Consider the following 27142-nt stretch of genomic DNA (forward strand, 5'->3'; position numbering starts at 1 on the left):
GTCATTGGTGGAGTATTTAAAATGCAGAAATAGAAGGATGCGGAGATCATGGAGCTTTGAGGAATTGGAGGAGATTACAGAGAGAGAGAGAGAGAGAAGGAAGGAAGTGGAGGAGGTTGAAAACCATGAGAGGTGCAGACAGGGTGGACAGCAAGAAGCTTTTTCCCCCCAGAGTGGGGGACTCAATTACTAGGGGTCACGAGTTCAAAGTGAGAAGGGAAAAGTTTAGAGGAGATAATGTGTGAAAACTTCTTCATGTAGAGGGTGGTGGGGGCCTGGAACGTGTTGCCAGCAGAGGTGGTAGGGAGGGGACTGATAGCGTCATTTAAGATGTATCTAGACAGATACATGAATGGACAGGGAGCAGAGGGATATAGATGCTTAGAAAATAGGCGACAGATTTAGATGGAGGACCTGGACCAGCACAGGCTTGGAGGGCTGATGGGCCTGTTCCTGTGTTGTAATATTCTTTGTTCTTCATTCAAAACTAAGGGGTTCCCTACCTGAGAGTCAGTGGCAGTCTGTCTCCTCTGTCCAGGCCCGTTCCTGATTTTAAAAATATCTCTTAGATCTCCCTCTCAGTCACCTCTTCCCCAGGGAGAATAGTCCCAATGTCTTCACCAATCCTCATGCCTGGAGTTTCTCATTTTTAACATTCTCTTGCAGGATGTGGGCGTCACTGGCTGTGTCAGCACATATTGCCCGTCCCTAATTACCCCAAGGGCAGTTAAGAGTCAACCACGTTGCTGTGGGTCTGGAGTCACATGTAGGCCAGACCAGGTAAGGATGGCAGTTTCCTTCCCTGAAGGACTGAGTGAACCAGATGGGTTCATGGTCATAGATTCATAGAGATGTACAGCATGGAAACAGACCCTTCGGTCCAACCTGTCCATGCTGACCAGATATCCCAACCCAATCTAGTCCCACCTGCCAGCACCCGGCCCATATCCCTCCAAACCCTTCCTATTCATATACCCATCCAAATGCCTCTTAAATGTTGCAATTGTACCAGACTCCACCACACCCTCTGGCAGCTCATTCCATACACGTACCACCCTCTGTGTGAAAAAGTTGCCCCTTAGGTCTCTTTCATATCTTTTCCCCTCTCACCCTAAACCTATGCCCTCTAGTTCTGGACTCCCCGACCCCAGGGAAAAGACTTTGTCTATTTACCCTATTCATGCCCCTCATGATTTTGTAAACCTCTATAAGGTCACCCCTCAGCCTCCGACGCTCCAGGGAAAACAGCCCCAGCCTGTTCAGCCTCTCCCTGTAGCTCAAATCCTCCAACCCTGGCAACATCCTTGTAAATCTTTTCTGAACCCTCTCAAGTTTCACAACATTCTCCTGATAGGAAGGAGACCGGAATTGCACACAATATTCCAACAGTGGCCTAATCCATGTCCTGTACAGCTGCAACATGACCTCCCAACTCCCGTACTCAATACTCTGACCAATAAAGGAAAGCATACCAAACGCCTTCTTCACTATCCTATCTACCTGCGACTCCACTTTCAAGGAGCTATGAACCTGCACTCCAAGGTCTCTTTGTTCAGCAACACTCCCTAGGACCTTACCATTAAGTGTATAAGTCCTGCTAAGATTTGCTTTCCCAAAATGCAGTACCTCGCATTTATCTGAATTAAACTCCATCTGCCACTTCTCAGCCCATTGGGCCATCTGATCCAGATCCTGTTGTAATCTGAGGTAACCCTCTTCGCTGTCCACTACACCTCCAATTTTGGTGTCATCTGCAAACTTATTAACTGTACCTCTTATGCTCACATTCAAATAGTTTATATATATGATGAAACATAGTGGACCCAGCACCGATCCTTGTGGCACTCCACTGGTCACAGGCCTCCAGTCTGAAAAACAACCCTCCACCACCACCCTCTATCTTCTACCTTTGAGCCAGTTTTGTATCCAAATGGCTAGTTCTCCCTGTATTCCATGAGATCTAACCTTGCTAATCAGTCTCCCGTGGGGAACCTTGTCGAATGCCTTACTGAAGTCCATATAGATCACATCTACTGCTTTGCCCTCATCAATCCTCTTTGTTACTTCTTCAAAAAAACTCAATCAAGTTTGTGACAATGATTTCCCATGCACAAAGCCATGTTGACTATCCCTAATCAGTCCTTGCCTTTCCAAATACATGTACATTCTGTCCCTCAGGATTCCCTCCAACAACTTGCCCACCACCGATGTCAGGCTCACTGGTCTATAGTTCCCTGGCTTGTCCTTACCACCCTTCTTAAACAGTGGCACCACATTAGCCAACCTCCAGTCTTCCAGCACCTCACCTGTGACTATCGATGATACAAATATCTCAGCAAGAGGCCCAGCAATCACTTCTCTAGCTTCCTACAGCATCATCAGACTCGTAATTCCAGGTTTTTAAAATCCACCATCTGGTGTGTTGGGATTTGAACCCATTCCGGAAACCATTCCTGTAAACCACTTTCTACACTCTCTCCGATGCATTCCCATCTTTCCTATAATGTGGGGCCCACCCCCTGTACACAGTCCTCCAGCTGAAGACCAACAAGGGTCCTGGACAAGTCCAACACCACCCCCCTGCTATTGTACTCTCTGCCCCAGTACTAAAGCCGAGGGTCCTGCCTGCTTTAGTAACTCCTCTCCCCGCCCCCCCCCGTCCTGCCACCTTCAGTGATCTGTGACGTATACTGCCCAGCTCCCTCTGCTCCTGCACCCCCTTTACAATTATACCCCCAACTATACATTGTCTTTCAATGCTCTTCTGATCAAAGTGCAGCACCCTCACACTGCTTTCCCTTAAACCCCAGCTGCCTCCTCTCTGCCCCCTCACCAGTGCATGAGAGTCCCACATGCATCAGAACAATTTCAAGTTTTGATAATCTGACTTTGAACTTGTGCCCAGTGCATCAAGGTGTGTGTCAGGAATATCGATGAGGAAGAGCAGGTTGGCATGGATTACTCCCCCCACCTTCCCCCCACTGGGGTTCTCCCATTCAGTACCACCCTCACCAGCTTCCCAACTCACCCCCCCCCCCTCCTGTGTGAAACTCCCTGCTCCCCGGTTAGTTTACAGCTGACAATGTAAAGCTGATGGAAGAGGATGTGCTGACATTCTGGGGAGGGTCTCGATGAGAGTGACCCCCCCCTCTCTCTCCCCCCCACCCCTACCTTCTCTCGTAGCAGGGGGATTTCCCTGGAGCACTGTCACTGACCTGAACACTGTTCGCATCGTGCCCCGTGTCCTCATCGTCCCCTGTGTCCTCATCACCCGGGCTCCTCTTCAACAAAGTGTAGAAGATGTAGACGAACAATGAATAAAAAACAAACATCGAGAGAGTCCTGGCTTTTAGCTGCTCAACAAATCCTGTTTTAATCCTTCTCTCCTGCCCTCCACCCAGATCAGTCCCTCCTCATCATTTCCCCTTCTTACTGCTCCCTGCTTGTCAGACAATCCATCTCCCTACCCCTCCACCTGGCTATCTCGCTGTCTATTGATTTATTTCTCAATCTCTCTCCTCTCTCTCTCTCTGTCTTTCCCACCACTTTCTCTCTCTCTCTCTCTCTCTCTCTCTGTTCCACTGTCCCAGATTTTCTTTGGTCTTTCTCCTGTTTTCCTATTTTCGCTCTGCCCTTCTCTCTACCTTTCCCTTTCTGTCTCTCAGTCTCTGTTGTTGGCAGTGTCCTTTGTTCCTGGGTGAATCTCCCGCTTGGACTCACACCAGCAGCCCCCTTTGATTTTTCCTTTCTCTCTTTCACTGCTCTGTCTCCTTCCCTCTTTCTCTTGTCAGTGTGGAATTCCCTTCCCCCCACCCCCTTTCCATGAGCTCACATTCCTATGAATGCTGCAGTCTCCCCCCCCCCCCCTCTCTCTCTCTCTCTTTCTCTCTGCCTGACATGCTCAGTTAAATTACTGCAGTAGAGAATCTGCCCGGATACTGGCCGCTGAGATTAACTCAGTGACCCGGAGCAGCCTCCTCCATCCCGGGCATCCTTCCTCCGAGCTCCTGGGGAGGTTCTGGGAGCACGGGTTCAAACCCCACACACCCCACCCGCTCCCCAGCAGTAACTGAAGAAATTCACAATTAATACATCAAAATAAAATCCTGGAACGAGCAGCCAGTCTCTGGGATGGTGACCGTGAAATGATTGTCCATTGTCAGAAAATTCCATCTGGGTCACTAATGTCCATTAGGGAAGGAAATTGCCATCCTTACCTGGTCTAGATTACACGTGACTCCAGACCCACAGAAATGCGGTTGACTCTTAACTGCCCTCTGGGAAATTAGGGACGTGCAATAAATACTGACCCAGCCAACGGCGATCTCATTCCATGCAAATTTAATCGAGGAATCTCCATTGAGTGATTTCTGTGCCCACCAATCGATGGGATATTAGTCTATGTAACTCCTTCCCGAGCAACACCAACGGGGCATTGAGTCGATTTCAGGCTGACCCGGTCCAAATGTTCAGAAGTGAGTCTGGGGAGGGGACAGGAAGGAAAGTGACGTTGAGGATGCAAACATGTCAGCCAGCATCGACTCCAAGGGGACAGCAGTGATCAAGGGCTGAATGGTCACCGCGTGGACCTAATGGATGCATTCCTAACATCGACGCATCCTGACTGACCCTTAACTCCACAGGTTCCACTCCCTTGGCCTTTAATTCCCTCCCAAACTCCCTCAGGTACATCAAACCTCCTCAGGGGTCTCACAAAACCTTCCTGTCCAACCAATCCATCCCTTACATTCCCCCACTCCAACCCAACTCACTCCACCTCCCACACTCCTCATCTTCCCACATCACCATCACCCACTTCACAAAACTGTCGGAGGGTCAGCGCTGAGGGAGTGCCGCACTGTCGGAGGGTCAGCGCTGAGGGAGTGGGCACTGTCGGAGGGTCAGTGCTGAGGGAGCGCCACACTGTCGGAGGGTCAGTGCTGAGGGAGTGGGCACTGTCGGAGGGTCAGTGCTGAGGGAGTGGGCACTGTCGGAGGGTCAGTGCTGAGGGAGCGCCACACTGTCGGAGGGTCAGTGCTGAGGGAGTGCCGCACTGTTGGAGGGTCAGTGCTGAGGGAGCGCTGCACTGTCGGAGGGTCAGTGCTGAGGGAGTGGGCACTGTCGGAGGGTCAGTGCTAAGGGAGCGCCGCACTGTCAGAGGGTCAGTGCTGAGGGAGTGGGCACTGTCGGAGGGTCAGTGCTGAGGGAGTGGGCACTGTCGGAGGGTCAGTGCTGAGGGAGTGGGCACTGTCGGAGGGCCAGCGCTAAGGGAGTGCATTTTCACAATATTCCAATTTAATTGTCAAGTTTTCTGAAACTCCTGTCTTTTCTCTGCCAATGCCTGTATTTCTGAAAATCACAAGTTGGTCATTCTGTTGAAGAGACAGTCGGTGAGCGATCCCTGAGCCTGCACTCACCGTGAGCTGTGTGATCCCTCTGTCTCCAATGACTCGGTTTTACCAGATTCACTTCCTGACCTTTGCTTACGCTGTGGTCAATCCCTCGGAGCTGTCCTGGTCACCCAAATTCAATTCCTCAGGAATAATTATCCTGGAATTCCAGACAGGTATCACCTTCCTGTGCTGTCCCTGTCCTGGGGGCGTTTGATGGCGACAGTGTAGAGGGAGCTTTACTCTGTATCTAACCCCGTGCTGTCCCTGTCCTGGGAGTGTTTGATGGTGACAGTGTAGAGGGAGCTTTACTCTGTATCTAACCCCGTGTTGTTCCTGTCTTGGGGGTGTTTGATGAGGGGGACAGTGTAGAGGAAGCTTTACTCTGTATCTAACCCCGTGTTGTTCCTGTCCTGGGAGTGTTTGATGGGGGACAGTGTAGAGGGAGCTTTACTCTGTATCTAACCCTGTGCTGTCCCTGTCCTGGGAGTGTTTGATGGGGGACAGTGTAGAGGGAGCTTTACTCTGTGTCTAACCCCGTTGTCCCTGTCCTGGGAGTGTTTGATGGGGGACAGTGTAGAAGGAGCTTTACTCTGTATCTAACCCTGTGCTGTCCCTGTCCTGAGAGTGTTTCATGGGGGACAGTGTAGAGGGAGCTTTACTCTGTATCTAACCCCGTGCTGTCCCTGTACTGGGAAGGTTTGATGGGGGACAGTGTAGGGTGGGGGTGAGGTGGTGGGGAGTGGGTGTGGGGTGGGGATGGGGTTCCCTCAATCCTCCCTCAACCCTACCTTACCCTACTCACACAATGGGGACTGGGGACCCACCCTTGGGAAGAGTGCGATCCCACACATTGTCTCAGTGACAGAATCCATCTTGTGGGTCAAAGGTTGTGTGGTCACACACAGTTTCCCAGTAGATCCTTGGAAGCATCCCATTCCATAAAGGTTTCGTGCAGCTTTCACTGGGATCGGGGTTTGATTGGGATTGTATTTTTTGTCATGTGTACCGAGGCAGAGTGAAAAGCTTTGTTTTGCGAGTAATAGAGACAGATCACAGAGTTAAGGAGCATCGATAGTAAATAATAGGTAAACAACAGCAAACACAAAACCACAGGAACTAGATTACTTACAGCGTGGAAACAGGCCCTTCGGCCCAACAAGTCCACACCGACCTGCCGAAGCGCAACCCACCCATACCCCTACATATACCCCTTACCTAACACTACGGGCAATTTAGCATGGCCAATTCACCTGACCCACACATCTTTGGACTGTGGGAGGAAACCGGAGCACCCGGAGGAAACCCATGCAGACACGGGGAGAACGTGCAAACTCCACACAGTCAGTCGCCTGAGGCGGGAATTGAACCCAGGTCTCTGGCGCTGTGAGGCAGCAGTGCTCACCACTGTGCCACCGTGCTGCCCAAATGTTTGAGAGTCCATTCAGTATTCTCACAACAGAATCTGGCTTTGAGGATCAGAGGAGATTCAAACCTGTGAGTTTAGATAAACCAAGTTATTAATAATTTTTACAAACATGCAATTCAGTTTGAGGAGTGTAGAATGATTGTAGGAAATAGGAAACTCAGATCTGCACGCAGAAGCTCACAAATATTTGACCATATCCGGAGCCATTGGAATGGGGTGGGATTGGATTGGACATGACGGGATTAGATGGGATGGGGAGGGATTTGATTGGATTGGATTGGATGGCATGGGATTGGATAGGATTGGAGGGGATGGGGTGGGATGGGATGGAACAGGAGAAGCAGCCACTCCCTCCAGCACCAGGTCCTACTCCTGTTCAGTGACAGTGCGCTGGGAGACCCTCACTCTGCAGGGTCTCTGTACCTCTCTCCTCTTGAGATGAGACACTCTGCTCCTCATCATCCTCCTCGTCCTGAGGGATGGTCAGCTCTAAGCTCCTCCTGTAGGCGCTGGTCAGAAACTTCCAGATCTTGTTATTGTCTCCAATCGCTCCATCCCCTGGGAGCCCAGGGAGGAGGAGGAATGTCACTGAGCTGGTAATCCCCAATGGTCAGGAGAGTTGGGTTAAATCCCAACACAGGAGACAGTGAGGACTGCAGCTGCTGGAGATCAGAGTGGAGAGAGTGGTGCTGGAAAAGCACAGCAGGTCAGGCAGCATCCGAGGAGCAGGAGAGTCGATGTTTCGGGCAGGAGCCCTTCATCAGGACTGAGTCTGGGAGCCTCGGGGATGGAGAAGTAAATGGGAGGGGGGAGTGGCTGGGGGGGAAAGGTAGCTGAGAGTGCAATAGGTGGATGGGGGGGGGTAAAGGTGATAGGTCAGAGAGGAGGGTGGAGCGGATAGGTGGAAAGGAAGATGGGCAGGTAGGACAGGTCATGGGGACGGTGCTGAGCTGGAAGTTTGGAACTGGGGTGAGGTGGGGGAAGGGGAAATGAGGAAACTGTTGAAGTCCACATTGATGCCCTGGGGTTGAAGTGTTCCGAGGCGGAAGATGAGGCGTTCTTCCTCCAGGCGTCTGGTGGTGAGGGAGCGGCGGTGAAGGAGGCCCAGGACCTCTATGTTCTCGGCAGAGTGGGAGGGGGAGTTGAAATGTTGGGCCACCGGGCGGTCTGGTTGATTGGTGCGGGTGTCTCTGAGATGTTCCCTAAAGCGCTCTGCTAGGAGGCGCCCAGTCTCCCCAATGTAGAGGAGACCGCATCGGGAGCAACGGATACAATAAATAATATTAGTGGATGTGCAGGTAAAACTTTGATGGATGTGGAAGGCTCCTTTAGGGCCTTGGATAGAGGTGAGGGAGGAGGTGTGGGCACAGGTTTTACAGTCCCTGCGGTGGCAGGGGAAAGTGCCAGGATGGGAGGGTGGGTTGTAGGGGGGTGTGGACCTGACCAGGTAGTCACAGAGGGAACGGTTTTTGCGGAAGGCGGAAAGGGTGGGGAGGGAAATATATCCCTGGTGGTGGGGTCCTTTTGGAGGTGGTGGAAATGTCAGCGGATGATTTGATTTATGCGAAGGTTTGTGGGGTGGGAGGTGAGCACCAGGAGCGTTCTGTCCTTGTTATGGTTGGAGGGGTGGGGTCTGAGGGCGGAGGTGCGGGATGTGGACGAGATGCGTTGGAGGGCATCTTTAACCGTGTGGGAAGGGAAATTGCGGTCTCTAAAGAAGGAGGCCATCTGGTGTCTTCTGTGGTGGAACTGGTCCTCCTGGGAGCAGATACAGCGGAGGCGGAGGAATTGGGAATACGGGATGGCATTTTTGCAGGAGGTAGGGTGGGAAGAGGTGTAATCCAGGTAGCTGTGGGAGCCGGTGGGTTTGTAAAATATGTCAGTGTCAAGTTGGTCGTCATTAATGGAGATGGAGAGGTCCAGGAAGGGGAGGGAGGTGTCAGAGATGGTCCAGGTGATTATAAGATAGGGGTGGAATGTGTTGGTGAAGTTGATATGATATTAAATCCCAACATAACCACCAGTGAAACTTCAATTCCAGAAGAGAAACCCCATCTGGGTCACTAATGTCCTTCAGGGAAGGAAACTGCCATCCTCACCTGGTCTGGCCTACACATGACTCCAGACCCACAGCAGTGTGGGTGACTCTGAACTGCCCTCGAGGTAATTAGGGATGGGCAGTAAATACTGGGCTAGACAGTGACAGCCTCATCCTGTGAGAAACCAACTTCCATCAAATGAAGGAACTGTTCAGGCTGGTGTGAAGGAGCAGCCTCTGGCCTGGGGGTTTATTGATCAGCTCCTTTCAGCCTGTTCACAGGGCGTTTATCCAAGTGGCTGTTGTTATCCTGATGGTGTCAGGACTGGGACATGGTCACATCTATACACCGAAGGACGAGGCGCTGTGATTGGGCTGGATGTGGGTGGAGAGGTAAGAGCTGGGCAGGGGATTCAAGAGCAACTGAGACAGTCACAGAGAGATAGAGAGGAAAGGAGAAAACACAGACAGGGATTTTGAAACGATTGTGGTGTTGAAAAGTGGGACATGAAGCACACATCAATAACTGCAAATGTGTTGCTGGTCAAAGCACAGCAGGTTAGGCAGCATCTCAGGAATAGAGAATTCGACGTTTCGAGCATAAGCCCTTCATCCTGATGAAGGGCTTATGCTCGAAACGTCGAATTCTCTATTCCTGAGATGCTGCCTAACCTGCTGTGCTTTGACCAGCAACACATTTGCAGCTGTGATCTCCAGCATCTGCAGACCTCATTTTTTACACGCACACATCAATAAACCAGGTGGAAGCACAGGTCACGGTGCATACAGCAAGTGGGCCGAATGGCCTTGTGTTTGTGTGCTCAGAGCTGGGTGGAGACTCAGCAATAACCCAGCCAGACACAGTGTAACCGCGGTGGTCCCAGACTCACCAACTCTGCCTGAGGTCACTGTGTTTGGAAATCACCGTCAACATGAAACAGAACGGGAGAGGGATAAGAGAGAGGGATAGAGGGAGGGGCAAGAGAAGGGGAGGGGGAGAGAGGGAGGGAGGGGGAGAGAGGAAAGATGGGGAGAGAGAGAGAGATGGGGAGACGGGGGGGGAGAGACAGAGAGAGGGAGAAGAGGGAGAGAGAGGAGCAAGAGAGAGGGAGGGAGCAGTGAGAGAGGGAGGGGACAGTGAGAGAGAGAGGGAGGAGAGAGAGGGGGAGAGAGAGAGAGGGGAAGGGGGAGAGAGAGAGAGAGGGGGAAGGGAGAGTGGGATAGAGAAAGGGAGGGAGAGAGAGAGGGAGGGGGGAGAGAGAGTTGGTGGAGACAGAGACAGGGAGGGAGGAGAGAGAGAGGGGGGGAGAGAGTGGGGTAGAGAAAGTGAGGGGGAGGGAGGAAGAGGGATAGTGAGGGATGTGGGATGGAGAGGGGGTCATAGAGAGAGAAGAGATGGAGAGACAGAGAAAGGGATAGAGGGTGGTGGGGGAGGGCATTGATTGATTTAATTGGAATTTTGGGAAGCCCCTCCTTGAGGTCTGTTTTATTTCGTTGGCTTTCAGATCCCTCCTCTGTGTCCCTGGGTGACTCTCTGTCAGTGTGTGTCACTGTCTCTGACTGACTGAGCTATAACATACCCTTGCTGTTAATGCTGACTGTTTAACAATGGGATGTGTACTCACTGTCTGTCTTTATCAATCCAATGGTTAATGCTGGCAGGCTGATGGAGTTAGTCACATATTGCCTTGGTCCTGAACTCCAGCTCAGTGGGTATTCGGTGTTCCAGTCTGTGAGGGGAACTTGGTTTTCCTTAAAGCTCAGAAACATTTTCTCAGAGTGGGTCAGACCAGAACTTCAAAGAAATCGTGTGACTGAGGCTAATTGACTGAATATTCCACCTGGTGGGCTTACAACGAGGAGAAAGACAATGGGTGGGGGGTCAGGAGCTGGTTGCGTTCGGAAGGAGAGGTCCTTACCAATAGATGTGTTATTTAGCAACCCTGGTAGTTCAGTGACCACAGTCAGTGACTTAACCTGTGTCTACATCTCCACCAAAAACTCAGAGAATCCGATCTGCTGAATATGTGAGCATAAGAGGTACAGTTAGAAAGTTTGCAGATGACGCCAAAATTGGAGGTGTAGTGGACAGCGAAGAGGGTTACCTCAGATTACAACAGGATCTGGACCAGATGGTCCAATGGGCTTGAGAAGTGGCAGATGGAGTTCAATTCAGATAAATGCGAGGTGCTGCATTTTGGGAAAGCAAATCTTAGCAGGACTTATACCCTTCATGGTAAGGTCCTAGGGAGTGTTGCTGAACAAAGAGACCTTGTAGTGCAGGTTCATAGCTCCTTGAAAGTGGAGTCGCAGGTAGATAGGATAGTGAAGGCGGTGTTTGGTATGCTTTCCTTTATTGGTCAGAGTATTGAGTACAGGAGTTGGGAGGTCATGTTGTGGCTGTACAGGACATTGGTTAGGCCGCTGTTGGAATATTGTGTGCAATTCTGGTCTCCATCCTATCGGAAAGATGTTGTGAAACTTGAGAGGGTTCAGAAAATGGGCGGCACGGTGGCACAGTGGTTAGCACTGCTGCCTCACAGCGCCTGAGACCCAGGTTCAATTCCCGACTCAGGCGACTGACTGTGTGGAGTTTGCACGTTCTCCCCGTGTCTGTGTCTGCGTGGGTTTCCTCCGGGTGCTCCGGTTTCCTCCCACAGTCCAAAGGTGTGCGGGTCAGGTGAATTGGCGAGAATAAATTGCCTGTAGTGTTAGGTAAGGGGTAAATGTAGGGGGGTCGGTGTGGACTTGTTGGGCCGAAGGGCCTGTTTCCACACTGTAAGTAATCTAATCTAATCTAATCTAATAAAAGATTTACAAGGATGTTGCCAGGGTTGGAGTATTTGAGCTACAGGGAGAGCCTGAACAGGCTGGGGCTGTTTTCCCTGGAGCGTCGGAGGCTGAGGGGTGACCTTATAGAGATTTATCTTTGAGGAGAAGGTAAGGTCTGCAGATGCTGGAGATCAGAGCTGAAAATGTGTTGCTGGAAAAGCACAGCAGGTCAGGCAGCATCCAAGGAACAGGAAATTCGACGTTTCGGGCATAAGCCCTTCTTCAGCCCTTATTCCTGAAGAAGGGCTTATACCTGAAACGTTGAATCCCCTGTTCCTTGGATGCTGCCTGACCTGCTGCGCTTTTCCAGCAACACATTTTCAGCATACAGAGGTTTACAAAATTATGAGGGGCATGGATAGGCAAAATAGACAAAGTCTTTTCCCTGGGGTCGGGGAGTCCAGAACTAGAGGGCATAGGTTTAGGGTGAGAGGGGAAAGATATATGAGACCTAAGGGGCAACTTTTTCACACAGTGGGTGGTACGTGTATGGAATGAGCTGCCAGAGGATGTGGTGGAGGCTGGTACAATTGCAACATTTAAGAGGCATTTGGATGGGTATATGAATAGGAAGAGTTTGGAGGGATATGGGCCGGGTGCTGGCAGGTGGGACTAGATTGGGTTGGGATATCTGGTCGGCATGGATGGGTTGGACCGAAGGGTCTGTTTCCATGCTGTACATCTCTATGACTCTGTGCTCACAACATTCCGTAATCATCCTGACCAAAGTGTCTCCGATCTATATATCCAGTTGGTGTGGAAACCCAAACAAAGTATTTGAGTTAACCAAGAATCAGGTGAAAAGTCCTCAAACAGTGAAGACAAGAGCAGCTAGAATATCCAACATTAACGAGTAAAAAGTGAGGTCTGCAGATGCTGGAGATCAGAGCTGAAAATGTGTTGCTGGTTAAAGCGCGGCAGGTCAGGCAGCATCCAAGGAACAGGATGCTGGCCTGTTCCTTGGATGCTGCCTAACCTGCTGTGCTTTAACCAGCAACACATTTTCAGCTCCGTATCCAACATTAACCCCCACCCCTACCCGGGGCTGGAAGGGCAGCTGCTGGGGACAGGGTGTGCTGCCTGTTCACTGTCATTGGACAACCATTTAATAGGAAGGTTCAGACCATAAGGTGTAGGATCAGCAGGAGGCCATTCAGCCCATTGGGTCTGTTCCACCGTTCAGTGAAATCATGGCTGATCACCTTCAACTCCCCTTTCCTTCCCTCTCCATTCCTTTCCTGACTGACAATCTGTCTGTCTCGGTAGCTGTCTGGACGTTAAGCCAACCCTTGTCAAGGGTCCAGTCTCGGCACCCCTCCGAGGTAAATAATTCCACCGATTCCCTCCCCTCAGAGAGAGGACATTCCTGTCCATTGGGGACACTTGCCATCTCCTGCCCCCCAATTCACAGTCTGGTTAGCGACCTCTGACCCTGGGAGTCAGGGAGAATGGGTTGTGTAACAGGGGAATGTGAGAATCGATCTTGGGTTGGGCTTTGGTTCAGTTCAGCTGGACTCCCTGAGCTCGGTAGCTGTGTGGGTCAAGGAGTGAGGAAATTGGCCTGTTCCTCCTCTCTCCCTCTCGCTGATTAGATTAGATTCCCTACAGTGTGGAAACAGGCCCTTCGGCCCAACCAGTCCACACCGACCCTCCGAAGAGTAACCCACCCAGACTCATTTCCCTCTGACTAATGTATCTAACACTGCGCATGGCCAAATCACCTGACCTGCACATCTTTGGACTGTGGGAGGAAACCCGCGCAGACACGGGGAGAATGTGTAAACTCCACACAGTCAGTCGCCTGAGGCTGGAATCGAACCTGGGACCCTGGCGCTGTGAGGCAGCAGTGCTAACCATTGAGCCACCGTGCCACCCTATGACGAGCGTTTCTGGGTCAATCACTGATTATATATACTTATTCTTAATGACGAATGTTTTTGAACTGGAATTATTTCAACATTTCATAAAATCTCAACCTTTAATTAGGCCAACTCTGGATAGAGGTCACATCTGGGTATTGCAAATCCCTTAACATTCAGTTGGGGCTGGGAGGTATCTTTGAAATAGTTTCTCTCCCGTAATCATCGATGGTTTGAATTTTTGAAATGTCTGATTGGGTGGTCTGGGTTTTCAACTGCTTCAGTGCTTGATGTGGGGGCGCCCGTGTTAGACTGAGGTGGACAAGGTCAGGCATCACATGACACCAGGTTACAGAGCAGAGGTCAACACCTCTCTGATAATTAAAACCGAAACACCCAGACATGATCACCTCAGCTCATAATCTGATGAAGAAGTGACTAGGGGTATAACCTTACCTCTTATCCCCAAGGGAGTGGTTACATTCACCCTCTGTATAAATTGACAAGTCACTATTTATTGAGGAGAAAGTGAGGACTGCAGATGCTGGAGATCAGAGCTGAAAATGTGTTGCTGGAAAAGCGCAGCAGGTCAGGCAGCCCTTGGCTTATGCCCGAAACGTCGAATTTCCTGTTCCTTGGATGCTGCCTGACCTGCTGCGCTTTTCCAGCAACACATTTTCAAGTCACTATTAATTTACCTAACTCCAAAAGTGAACAAATTAACAGAATCACCAACAAACCGGACAATTTCCCTGGAGTACTAACTAAATTCCACTGAAATGAATGCTGTTCAATTAAACACAAGTCCCATTTATATGGTTCCTGATGAAGGGCTTTTGCCCGAAACGTCGATTTCGCTGCTCCTTGGATGCTGCCTGAACTGCTGTGCTCTTCCAGCACCACTGATCCAGAATCCCATTTATATCAATCCAATGAATAAGAAAACAATAAATTAAAACTTGATCTCTCTAAGTTCACGCAGTCTGTGTTCCTCTGCTCCCTCCAGTCTTCCTACTCCCGAGCTCATGTCATAAATGCCTTTCTTCCGATGATTGCTCAGTGAGGATTTGGAGGTGGAGATACTGTGGGACGTTTGATGGGTCTTTTTAAAGAGTTTAAAGATTTCAGTGAGAGCCCAATATTTACTCTTCAGGTGAGAGGGGCCTCTCCCTCCAATTTTCAAATTCCCAGATCTTTTATACTCATGATGACATATTAAATTCTTACCTTACACAGGCTTTGAAGGTAAGAAGTCATATTGTTCTCTTAACTTCCCAGCAACCTCCTTGTCTCCAACGTCACCTCCGCTCTGTCTTCCGCTATTCCTGATTCAGGAGAAAGGCCGTCTTCGAAGGTAAGAATTTATCGGACGGGGTATTGAGTATAAGAGCTGGCAGGTCATGTTAAAATTGTACAAGACATTGGTTCAGTCGCATTTAGAATGCTGTGTACAGTTCTGGTCACCACATTACCAAAAGGATGTGGACGCTTTGGAGAGGGTGCAGAGAAGGTTTACGAGGATGTTGCCTGGTATGGAAGGTGCTAGCTATGAAGAGAGGTTGAGTAGGTTAGGTTTATTTTCATTAGAAAAAAGGAGATTGAGGGGGGACCTGATTGAGGTTTACAAAATCATGAAGGGGATAGACAGGGTGGATAGAGACAAGCTTTTTCCCAGAGTGAAGGATTGAATAACGAGAGGTCACGGTTCAAGGTGAGAGGTGAAAAGTTTAGGGGGATACATGCGGCAAGTACTTCACACAGAGGGTGGTGGGCGTCTGGAACACGTTGCCAGCAGAGGTGGTAGAGGTAGGCATGGGAGATTCATTTAAAATGTATCTGGACAGATGCATGAGGAGATGGGGAGCAGAGGGATACAGATGTTTAGGAATTGACCGCCAGTAGATTTGGATCGGCTCAGGCTTGGAGGGCCGAAGGGCCTGTGCCTGGGCTGTACATTTTCTTTGTTCTTTGTTCTAATTTCTTTACAATTGGATTGGTTTGAGGTAGTCAAAGCCAACTGGTTTGAATTTAATTGATCATTATTCTCCAAGTGTCTTTTTTTTAATTAATTGACTAAATTTAAATTGTTTTCTGGGTAAAAATACTGCATTGCTGTTTGATATGAAGTGTTTTAATTGGGGAGCTCTTTGTGCTCCTGCACTTTAAACCCTTGTTCAGACATCAGCATCTCTTAAAGGGACCTTGCATTGCTTTCCCCCATTTTATAATACTACCATTTTTACACACTCACTTCCTCACACAGCCCAACAGGTTCATTTGAAGTCACAAGCTTTCAGAACCCTGCCCCTTCGTCAGACGAAGTGAAGCAGTGGCTCTGAGAGCTAGTGGTTTCAAGTAAACGTGTTGGGGCTAGAACCTGGTGTCATGTGATGTCTGACTCAGTACCTGAGGAGTCACGAATGATGCTGAACATCATGCAATCATCGGCGAACATTCCTCACTTCTGGCCTCATGATGGAGGGAAGGTCATTGATGAAGCAGCTGAAGATGGTTGGTCCGAGGACACTACCCTGAGGGACTCCTGCAGAGATGCCCTGGAGCGGGGATGACTGACCTCCAACAACTACAACCATCTTCCCATGTGTCGGTTATGACTCCAACTAGCAGAGAGTGTGTCCCCTGATACCCACTGATTCCAGTTTTGCCAGGGCTCCTTGATGCCACACTCAGTCGAATCCAGCCCTGATGTTAAGGGCTGTCCCCCTCCCCTCCCCTCTGGAATCCAGCTCTTTTGTCCATGTTTGACCCAAGGCTGGAATGAGGTCAGGAGCTGAGTGACCCTGGGGGAACCCAAACTGGGCAGGTCACTGAGCAGGTTATTGCTGAGCAGGTGCTGCTTGGTAGCTCTGTTACTGACACCATCCATCACTTTACTGAGGATTGAGAGGATCGAAAAGTGTCGAACCTTTGGAGAAGCCAGGTTTTTTGAGTCTATCTATGGTCGAGGGTGGGACAGCTCTCCTTAGACCACAGGAAGTTGGAGGCAGCTTTAATCAAGAGATTCAAAATCATGGTGTGTCAATAATTATTAAACAAAATGCCATTGCTGGCAATTCCTGTGTGTTTAGAAAGTGGGGTATTGATTGAAGAAACCAGACTCTCTCTTTATAACAGACAGGAGGGGTCTTACAAAATGGCTCCCAACAACTACATGGCTTGTCTTGTGGATTCAACTGGTGTCGGAGTTTAGACTCTAATTATTTGAAGGAGAGATCTGGTGATCTGGTGATCTGGTGATGCTAATCAGTAAGTTGACACACAATGTCAGTGCAGAGCTGTTCACTCAGATTCTTACTGGGAATCAGCTCCTGGCACTAGTTGAATGCAGACCTTGGTGTTTCAGTCAGACAGGGTGAGCATGGTGGTGATGTCTCTCGCTCTGTTGATGAGTTTGTCCTTTTCTTCTGTTGAGCTGAGCCACAGGTTTGACTTTTCATTTCCCACCACGACCACAGGCCAGTCCAGGACGAAGGGTTTGTATCATCTTGTTGTTGGGTCTAGAACATAGAACATTACAGCGCAGTACAGGCCCTTCGGCCCTCGATATTGCGCCGACCTGTCATACCAATCTGAAGCCCATCTAACCTACACTATTCCATGTACGTCCATACGCTTGTCCAATGACGACTTAAATGTATTTAAAGTTGGCAAATCTACAACCATTGCAGGCAAAGCATTCCATACCCTTACTACTCTCTGAGTAAAGAAACTACTTCTGACATCTGTCCTATATCTATCACTCCTCAATTTAAAGCTATGTCCCCTCGTGTTCACCGTCACCATACTTGGAAAAAGGCTCTCCCTGTCCACCCTATCTAACCCTCTGATTATCTTATATGTCTCTATTAAGTCACCTCTTAACCTTCTTCTCTCTAACGAAAACAGCCTCAAGTCCCTCAGCCTTTCCTCATAAGACCTTCCCTCCATACCAGGCAACATCCTGGTAAATCTCCTCTGCCCCTTTCCAAAGCTTCCACATCCTTCTTATAATGCGGTGACCAGAACTGTACACATTACTCCAAGTGTGGCCGTACCAGAGTTTTGTACAGCTGCAGCATAACCTCATGGTTCCGGAACTCGATCCCTCTATTAATAAAGGCCAAATCACTGTATGCCTTCTTAACAACCCTGTCAACCTGGGTGGCAACTTTCAAGGATCTGTGTACCTGGACACCGAGATCTCTCTGCTCATCTACACTACCAAGAATCTTACCATTAGCCCAGTACTTTGCATTCCGGTTACTCTGACCAAAGTGAATCACCTCACACTTGTCCACATTAAACTCCATTTGCCACCTCTCAGCCCAGCTCTGCAGCTTATCTATGTCTCTCTGTAACCTACAACATCCTTCGTCACTATCCACAACTCCACCGACCTTAGCGTCGTCTGCAAATTTACTAACCCACCCTTCTACACCCTCATTTATAAAAATGACGAACAGCAGTGGACCCAACACCGACCCTTGCGGTACGCCGCTAGTAACTGGACACCAGGATGAACATTTCCCATCAACCACCACCCTCTGTCTCCTTTCAGCAAGCCAATTACTGATCCAAACTGCTATATCTCCCACAATCCCTTTCCTCTGCATTTTGTACAATAGCCGACTATGGGGAACCTTATCGAACACCTTGCTGAAATCATATACACCACATCAACCGGTTTACTCTCATCTACCTGTTTGGTCACCTTCTCAAAGAACTCAATAACCATTTAAATGCCCTTAAAGTTGGCAAATCTACAACTGTTGCAGGCAGTACCTTCCATGCCCCCTGCTACTCAGAGTAAAGAAACTACCTCTGACCTCTGCCCTGTATCTATCTATATTATCCCTCAGTTTAAAGTGAACCATCATCATCCCAGATTTGTGTGTTCCAATTTCAAAATAACCAACACGACCCCTTTATGCATCAAAAAGCTGGTGAGTTCATTTAACAACCAATGACAGGCTGTTCACGTCAAAGTGTGGCCACATTCTCAGCTAAACTACAAGGTGAGGAGTAAATGTTAGTGTGAAGATACAATGAGGTCAGTCTCCAGCACAGCCCCAGAAGTCCCGTTCTGCAACCACACATTAAAATGCAGAGTCAGATTCCGCAGCTGTGATGGATTCCATAGTTGAATAGTTTGATTTTCTCCCAAGGGTAGAATAAGCCCAACAGGTTCTGTGAGGGACTGGCGCTTCCTAGATTTTGATCGTAGAGACTGTCAGATGAAGGAACAGAAATAGGCCCTTCAGCCCATCCCCTCAATGAGTTCACAGCTGATCTTTTTTATAGATTAGATTAGATTAGATTACATACAGTGTGGAAACAGGCCCTTCGGCCCAACAAGTCCACACCGACCCGCCGCACCGACCCGCCGAAGCGCAACCCACCCATACCCCTACATTTACCCCTTACCTAACACTACGGGCAATTTAGCATGGCCAATTCACCTGACCTGCACATCGTTTGGACTGTGGGAGGAAACCGGAGCACCCGGAGGAAACCCGCGCAGACACGGGGAGAACGTGCAAACTCCACACAGACAGTCACCTGAGGCAGGAATTGAACCTGGGTCTCAGGCGCTGTGAGGCAGCAGTGCTAACCACTGTGCCACCGTGCCGCCCACTAATCATCTGATCATCCTCAACTCTTCTTGCCTGGCCCTTCCATTCCCCTTCCTGATTAAACATCTATCTCAGAACAATCATGAATATATTCACTCACCCAGCCTCACCAGCTCGCTGTGATGAAGAATTCCAGAGTCCCTTCCCCCAGGAGAAGAAATTCCTTGTTGTCTGTGTCTGAAATGCATGGCCCTTTCCACTGAGACGGTCTGAGACTCTCCCACCATCTTCACGTCTCCCCTGTCAATTTTCCTAAGAACGTTCTATGCTCGGATTAAGTTGCCTCACCTTTAACCACATTCTAATGAGTACAGGCGCAACCTACTCAACCTCTCCTCCTCAGACCGTCCCTCCTTCCCGGGATCAGGTGAGGGAACCTTCTCTGCTCTGTCTCCAACTTCCCTGAGATCAAAACTGTTCACAACATTCCAGCTGTGCTCTGACTACTGCCTTGTTTTGTCTTAGTAAAATCTCCTGAACTTTGTACTCAATTCCTTTTGAAACAAAGGCCATCCTCCCTGTTCCCTGCTGATGTTAGCGTTGAATCATGCTTCGGTATTAATCTGAGTTTAAAAAATGAGGTCTGCAGATGCTGGAGATCAGAGCTGAAAATGTGTTGCTGGTTAAAGCACAGCAGGTCAGGCAGCATCCAAGGAATAGGGAATTCGACGTTTCGAGCATAAGCCCTTCATCATTCCTGATGAAGGGCTTATGCCCGAAACGTCGAATTTCCTGTTCCTTGGATGCTGCCTAACCTGCTGTGCTTTAACCAGCAACACATTTTCAACAATTAATCTGAGTTTGCCTCGCTCTAGAGTAATCGGCCTTTCCGCTGTGGGAATTAATAGCAGTCCCAGTTATTCTGTCATCTGTTCACCCCTTTAGTGCTACAAGGAGGAACTGTTTGCACTTTCACATCTCACTGTCCAGCAGATTGTTTCCTCTTGGGAATACCCAGGGAATTTCGGGAGAATGGGAGGGGGCGGGGTTTCTTGTTTGTTGTAACACCCCAGATTCCTGATGAAGGGCTCCTGCCCGAAACGTCGACTCTCCTGCTCCTCGGATGCTGCCTGACCTGCTGTGCTTTTCCAGCCCCACATTGTTTGTCGCTCAGCAGTGGGCGGCACGGTGGCACAGTGGTTAGCACTGCTGCCTCACAGCGCCTGTAGACCCGGGTTCAATTCCTGACTCAGGCGACTGACTGTGTGGAGTTTGCACGTTCTCCCCGTGTCTGCGTGGGTTTCCTCCGGGTGCTCCGGTTTCCTCCCACAGTCACAAAGATGTGCGGGTCAGGTGAATTGGCCATGCTAAATTGCCCGTAGTGTTAGGTAAGGTGTAAATGTAGGGGTATGGGTGGGTTGCGCTTCGGCGGGTCGGTGTGGACTTGTTGGGCCGAAGGGCCTGTTTCCACACTGTAAGTCTAATCTAATCTAAACCCAGCCATTGGAAGACTTTTGGAATGGTGGGGGGGGGGGGGTCATACATTGGTCTGAACCAGCTACAGATCCTTCACAAAGTAACTCCACGATACACTCACGACCCTCAACATTTTCAGGGAGGCTGATTGGGTTAGGATTATATTTTCTGATGTTCCGGAGAATGGGGAGGCACAGCTCCTAGAACAAGGGGGTGGGGGGGTCACCGATTACGGACACTGGGGGCGCCATTTCGGATGAGATGGGGTGAAATGTCGTCACCCAGAGAGTGGGGAGCCTGAGGAACTCTCTAACACAGAAAGCATTTGACCCAAAACATTGAATGTTTCAAAAAGGGGTTAGGTATAGTTGTTCGGGCTAAAAGGGTCTAAGGGTATGGGGAGAAATTGGGAACAGGGGACTGAGTCGGATGCTCAGCTGTGATAGTATTGCAGCAGGCTCGAAGGGCCGAATGGCCTCCTCCTGTTCCTAATTTTGAGGTTTCAGCGCTTTGTATAACAACTTTCAAGAGTCAAGGATTGTCGCGTCTTTCTAGAAATTCCAAGTATTTGACCATCTCACACTCTCTGCTAACTCAACAGAAATTACACGCTGCGCAACAGAAGATGGGCCAGACTGTGGGACCATTTCCTCATGTCCCTCACTTACACACAGCAGGGACTACTTAAAGTTTTAGATTAGATTAGATAACTTACAGCGTGGAAACAGGCCCTTCAGCCCAACAAGTCCACACCGACCCGCCGAAGCGCAACCCACCCATACCCCTACATTTACCCCTTACCTAACACTACGGGCAATTTAGCATGGCCAATTCACCTGACCCGCACATCTTTGGACTGTGGGAGGAAACCGGAGCACCCGGAGGAAACCCACACAGACACGGGGAGAACGTGCAAACTCCACACAGTCAGTTATGGGGCAGGACCATAAGACGTAGAAGGTGCCCCACAACCACCTGATGAAGGAGTGTCGCTCCAAAAGCTAGTGCTTCCAATTAAACCTGTTGGACTATAACCTGGTGTTGTGTGATTTTTAACTTTGTACACCCCAGTCCAACACCGGTATCTCCAAATTGGAACTGTTTAAGACTGCATCCCTTCTGCCCTGTCCAATCCCATCTTCTTACCGTTACTGAGTGGTCAATGAGAGACTGAGGCACACAGGAGTAAAAACAGAATTTTTATTAATGTCAATATTATATATAACTTGTGGTAATACAGATTCTGAATTCAGTGTGGACAGTGACTATAATGTGTACTGTGTACGAGATACAAGTTCTGAATTCAGCGTGGACAGTAGGTACCTAATATACTGTGTGTGATACAGATTCTGAGTTCAATAGTTACAGTTACTATACAGTGCGCTGTGTGTTATATACAGGTTCAGAGTTCAGGGGGGACCTGACCCAGCGAAAAACAATGAAATCTCAGGTTAAAGCTGACAGCAGTGGGTGGGATGGTGGGGTCTGCTCTGTGTCATCCATCTCCTCACTCATCGAGAATTTCTACATCCATTACCTCCTCAAAGACTTCCTTCACTTTCTCCCAGGCTCCTTCCACACGTTCAGTGATGCTGTGATCAGGAAATACAGAGATAGCTTCATCAGTGTCATATCCAACAGGGTCATACATTACTCACACTGAGAGACTCACCTCCAGCAGCTCACCCTTGTACGTACCACATCACAGGCCCCCAGCTTGTGGTTAGAGAGCTCACTCAGTTCCCCGCTCGCCTTTACTTTATTCTCAGGGCCCGGGCATCGCTGGCTGAGCCCAGCATTTATTACCCTGTCCCTAGTTGCCCCCTTGAGAAGGTGGGGGTGAGCTGCCATCTTGAACCGCTGCAGTCCATGTGCTGTGGGTTGACCCTGAGGGAGGGAATTCCAGGATTCTGACCCAGTGACACTGAAGGAATGGGAACATATTTCCAAGAGTCTAGATTAGAGTGGTGCTGGAAGAGCACAGCAGTTCAGGCAGCATCCAAGGAGCAGGAAAATTGACGTTTCGGGCAAATGCCCTTCATCAGGAATATATTTCCAAGTCAGGATGGTGAGTGACTCGAAGGGGAGCTTGCAGGGGGTGGTGTTCCCGTGTATCTGCTGCCCTTGTCCTTCTAGATGGAAGTGGCTGTGGGTTTCGAAGGTGCTGTCTGAGGGTCTTTGGTAAATTTCTGCAGAGCATCTTGTAGAGAGTACACACTGCTGTTACTGAGCGTGGGTGGGAGAGGGAGGGGACGGTACACACTGCTGTTACTGAGCGTGGGTGGGGGAGGGAGGGGACGGTACACACTGCCGTTACTGAGTGTGGGTGGGGGAGGGAGGGGACGGTACACACTGCTGCTACTGAGTGTGGGTTGGGGGGAGGGAGGGGACGGTACACACTGCAGTTACTGAGCGTGGGTGGGGGAGGGATGGGACGGTATACACTGCTGTTACTGAGTGTGGGTGGGGGAGGGAGGGGACGGTACACACTGCTGTTACTCAGTGTGGGTGGGGGAGGGAGGGGACGGTACACACTGCTGTTACTGAGTGTGGGTGGGGGAGGGAGGGGATGGTACACACTGCTGTTACTGAGTGTGGGTGGGGGGGGAGGGAGGGGACGGTACACACTGCTGTTACTGAGTGTGGGTGGGGGAGGGAGGGGACGGTACACACTGCTGTTACTGAGCGTGGGTGGGGGGGAGGGAGGGGACGGTATACACTGCTGTTACTGAGTGTGGGTGGGGGGGGAGGGGACGGTACACACTGCTGTTACTGAGCGTGGGTGGGGGGAGGGAGGGGACGGTACACACTGCTGTTACTGAGCGTGGGTGGGGGAGGGAGGGGACGGTACACACTGCTGTTACTGAGCGTGGGTAGGGGGAGGGAGGGGACGGTACACACTGCTGTTACTGAGCGTGGGTGGGGGGAGGGAGGGGACGGTACACACTGCTGTTACTGAGCGTGGGTGGGGGAGGGAGGGGACGGTACACACTGCTGTTACTGAGCGTGGGTGGGGGAGGGAGGGGATGTTTGTGGATGTGGGGCCAATCAAGCGGCTGCTTTGTCCTGGATGGTGTCGAGCTGCTCGAGTGTTGATGGAGCTTGCATCCCTCCGCAAGGCCTAAGTTAGGAGTGTGATGGAATACTCCCTACTTGCCTCGATGGGAAAAATCCTGGAATTCCCTCCCTCAGGGCACTGTGGATGAACCATCACCCTCTCAAGGGACAACTAGAGACGTGTCATAAATACTGGGCCCAGGCAGTTATGCTGACAGTGTTTGAATGAATGAGAAATCAGCTGTTTCAGTTCAATAATTCTCTACCTGCCTGAGTGTCTGTCAGTCTGTCTCTGTCTATCTATCTGTCTGTCTATCTGACTCTGTCCTGTCTATGTATCTTAAAAATGTGTTGCTGGAAAAGCGCAGCAGGTCAGGCAGCATCCAAGGAGCAGGAGAATCGATGTTTCGGGCATAAGCCCTTCATCAGGAATGAGGAGAGGGTGCCAGGCAGGTTAAGGTAAAAGGTAGGGGGGAGGGACTTGGGGGAGGGGCGATGGAAATGGGATAGGTGGAAGGAGGTCAAGGTGAGGGTGATAGGCCGGAGTGGGGTGGGGGCGGAGAGGTCAGGAAGAAGATTGCAGGTTAGGAGGGCGGTGCTGAGTCCGAGGGTTGGGACTGAGACAAGGTGGGGGGAGGGGAAATGAGGAAACTGGAGAAATCTGCATTCATCCCTTGTGGTTGGAGGGTTCCCAGGCGGAAGATGAGGCGCTCCTCCTCCAGCCGTCGTGTAGTTGTGTTCTGCCGGTGGAGGAGTCCAAGGACCTGCATGTCCTCGGTGGAGTGGGAGGGGGAGTTAAAGTGTTGAGCCACGGGGTGATTGGGTTGGTTGGTTCGGGCGGCCCAGAGGTGTTCTCTGAAACGTTCCGCAAGTAAGCGGCCTGTCTCCCCAATATAGAGGAGGCCACATCGGGTGCAGCGGATGCAATAGATGATGTGTGTGGAGGTGCAGGTGAACTTGTGGCGGATATGGAAGGATGCCTTGGGGCCTTGGAGGGAAGTGAGTGTGGAGGTGTGGGCGCAAGTCTTACATTTCCTGCGGTTGCAGGGGAAGGTGCCGGGAGTGGAGGTGGGTTGGTGGGGGGTGTGGACCTGACGAGGGAGTCACGAAGGGAGTGCTTTTTTTGGAATGCTGCTAGGGCAGGGGAGGGAACTATATCCCTGGTGGTGGGGTCCGTTTGGAGTTGGCGGAAATGACGGCGGATGATATGCTGTATACGGAGGTTGGTGGGGTGGTAGGTGAGAACCAGTGGGGTTCTGTCTTGGTGGCGATTGGAGGGGCGGGGCTCAAGGGCGGAGGAGCGGGAAGTGGAGGAGATGCGGTGGAGGGCATCGTCGATCATGTCTGGGGGGAAATTGCGGTCTTTGAAGAAGGAGGCCATCTGGGCTGTACGGTGTTGGAACTGGTTCTCCTGGGAGCAGATGCGGCGGAGACGAAGGAATTGGGAATATGGGATGGAGTTTTTGCAGGGGGCAGGGTGGGAGGAGGTGTAGTCCAGATAGCTGTGGGAGTCAGTCGGTTTATAGTAGATGTCTGTGTTGAGTCGGTCGCCCGAGATAGAAATGGAAAGGTCTAGGAAGGGGAGGGAGGAGTCTGAGACAGTCCAGGTGAATTTGAGGTCGGGATGGAAGGTGTTGGTAAAGTAGATGAACTGTTCAACCTCCTCGTGGGAGCACGAGGCAGCGCCGATACAGTCATCGATGTAGCGGAGGAAAAGGTGGGGTGTGGTGCCAGTGTAGTTGCGGAAGATGGACTGTTCCACATATCCTACGAAGAGGCAGACATAGCTGGGGCCCATGCGGGTGCCCATGGCAACTCCTTTAGTTTGGAGGAAGTGAGGATCTGCCGCATCTGCTCCCAGGAGGATCAATCCCAATACTGAACAGCCCAGATGGCCTCCTTCTTCAAAGACCACAATTCCCCCCAGACGTGATCGATGATGCCCTCCACCGCATCTCCTCCACTTCCCGCTCCTCCACCCTTGAGCCCAGCCCCTCCAACCGCCACCAAGACAGAACCCCACTGGTTCTCACCTACCACCCCACCAACCACCGTATACAGCGTATCATCCGCCATCATTTCCGCCACCTCCAAACGGATCCCACCACCATGGATATATTTCCCTCCCCTCCCCTATCAGCGTTCCGCAAAGACCACTCCCTTTGTGACTCCCTCGTCAGGTTCACACCCCCCACCAACCCAACCTCCACTCCCGGCACCTTCCCCTGCAACCGCAGGAAATGCAAAACTTGCGCCCACACCTTCCCCCTCATCTCCCTCCAAGGCCCCAAGGGATCCTTCCATATCCGTCACAAATTCACCTGCACCTCCACACACATCATTTACTGCATCCGCTGCACCCGATGTGGCCTCCTCTATATTGGGGAGACGGGCCGCCTACTTGCAGAACATTTCAGAGAACACCTCAGGGACGCCCGGACCAACCAACCCAACCACCCCGTGGCTCAACACTTTAACTCCCCCTCCCACTCCACCGAGGACATGCAGGTCCTTGGACTCCTCCATCGCCAGACCATAGCAACGCGACGGCTGGAGGAAGAGCGCCTCATCTTCCGCCTGGGAACCCTCCAACCACAAGGGATGAACTCAGATTTCTCCAGTTTCCTCATTTCCCCTCCCCCCACCTTGTCTCAGTCCCAACCCTTGGACTCAGCACCGCCCTCTTGACCTGCAATCTTCTTCCTGACCTCTCCGCCCCACTCCCTCTCCGGCCTATCACCCTCACCTTAACCTTATTCCACCTATCGCATTCCCAACGCCCCTCCCCCAAGTCCCTCCTCCCTACCTTTTATCTTAGCCTGGTGGACATACTTTCCTCATTCCTGAAGAAGGGCTTATGCCCGAAATATCGAAGTTCCTGTTCCTCGGACGCTGCCTGACCTGCTGCGCTTTTCCAGCAACACATTTATCAGCTCTGATCTCCAACATCTGCAGTCCTCACTTTCTCCCTGTCTATGTATCTGTCTGTTAATCTCTCTCTGCCTGCCTCTCTGCCTCTGTTTATCTCTGTCAGTCTGTTTCTCTCTGTGTGTCTCTCTCTCTGCCTATCTGTCGGTCTGTCTATCTGTCTATCTGTCTGTCAGTCTGTCTGTCTGTCTGTCTCTCTCTATCTCTATCTCTCTCTGTCTGTCTGTCTCTCTCTGCCTATCTGTTGGTCTGTCTGTCTCTCTCTCTCTGCATCTGTTTGTCTGTCTGTCTCTCTCTGTCTCTGTGTATGTCTCTCTCTCTATCTCTCTCCCTGTCTCTCTCTCTCTGTCTCTGTCTCTGTGTCTGTTAGTCTATCTGTCTCTCTCTCGCTCTCTCTCTCTGTGTCTGTCTGTCTCGAGCTGGGAGTTTGTGTTGCAGACGTTTCGTCCCCTGTCTAGGTGACATCCTCAGTGCTTGGGAGCCTCCTGTGAAGCGCTTCTGTGATCTTTCCTCCGGCATTTATAGTGGTTTGAATCTGCTGCTTCCGGTTGCCAGTTCCA

At 50.6% G+C, this 27142-nt stretch overlaps 1 protein-coding gene across 1 annotated transcript in view; it reads right to left on the reverse strand.

Annotated features, from left to right (window-relative positions):
* LOC132816252 (kinesin-like protein KIFC3) overlaps positions 1–3332 on the reverse strand; it is a 70304-nt gene extending 66972 nt beyond the window's left edge. The window contains exon 1 of the mRNA XM_060825748.1: positions 3216–3332. Within this exon, the coding sequence (XP_060681731.1) occupies positions 3216–3332 (117 nt within the window). The remainder of the gene's footprint in view (positions 1–3215) is intronic.
* Between the last annotated feature and the right edge of the window lie 23810 nt (positions 3333–27142).

Source organism: Hemiscyllium ocellatum, chromosome 5, assembly GCF_020745735.1.
Source record: "Hemiscyllium ocellatum isolate sHemOce1 chromosome 5, sHemOce1.pat.X.cur, whole genome shotgun sequence".
In the NCBI taxonomy this organism is placed as follows: domain Eukaryota; kingdom Metazoa; phylum Chordata; class Chondrichthyes; order Orectolobiformes; family Hemiscylliidae; genus Hemiscyllium; species Hemiscyllium ocellatum.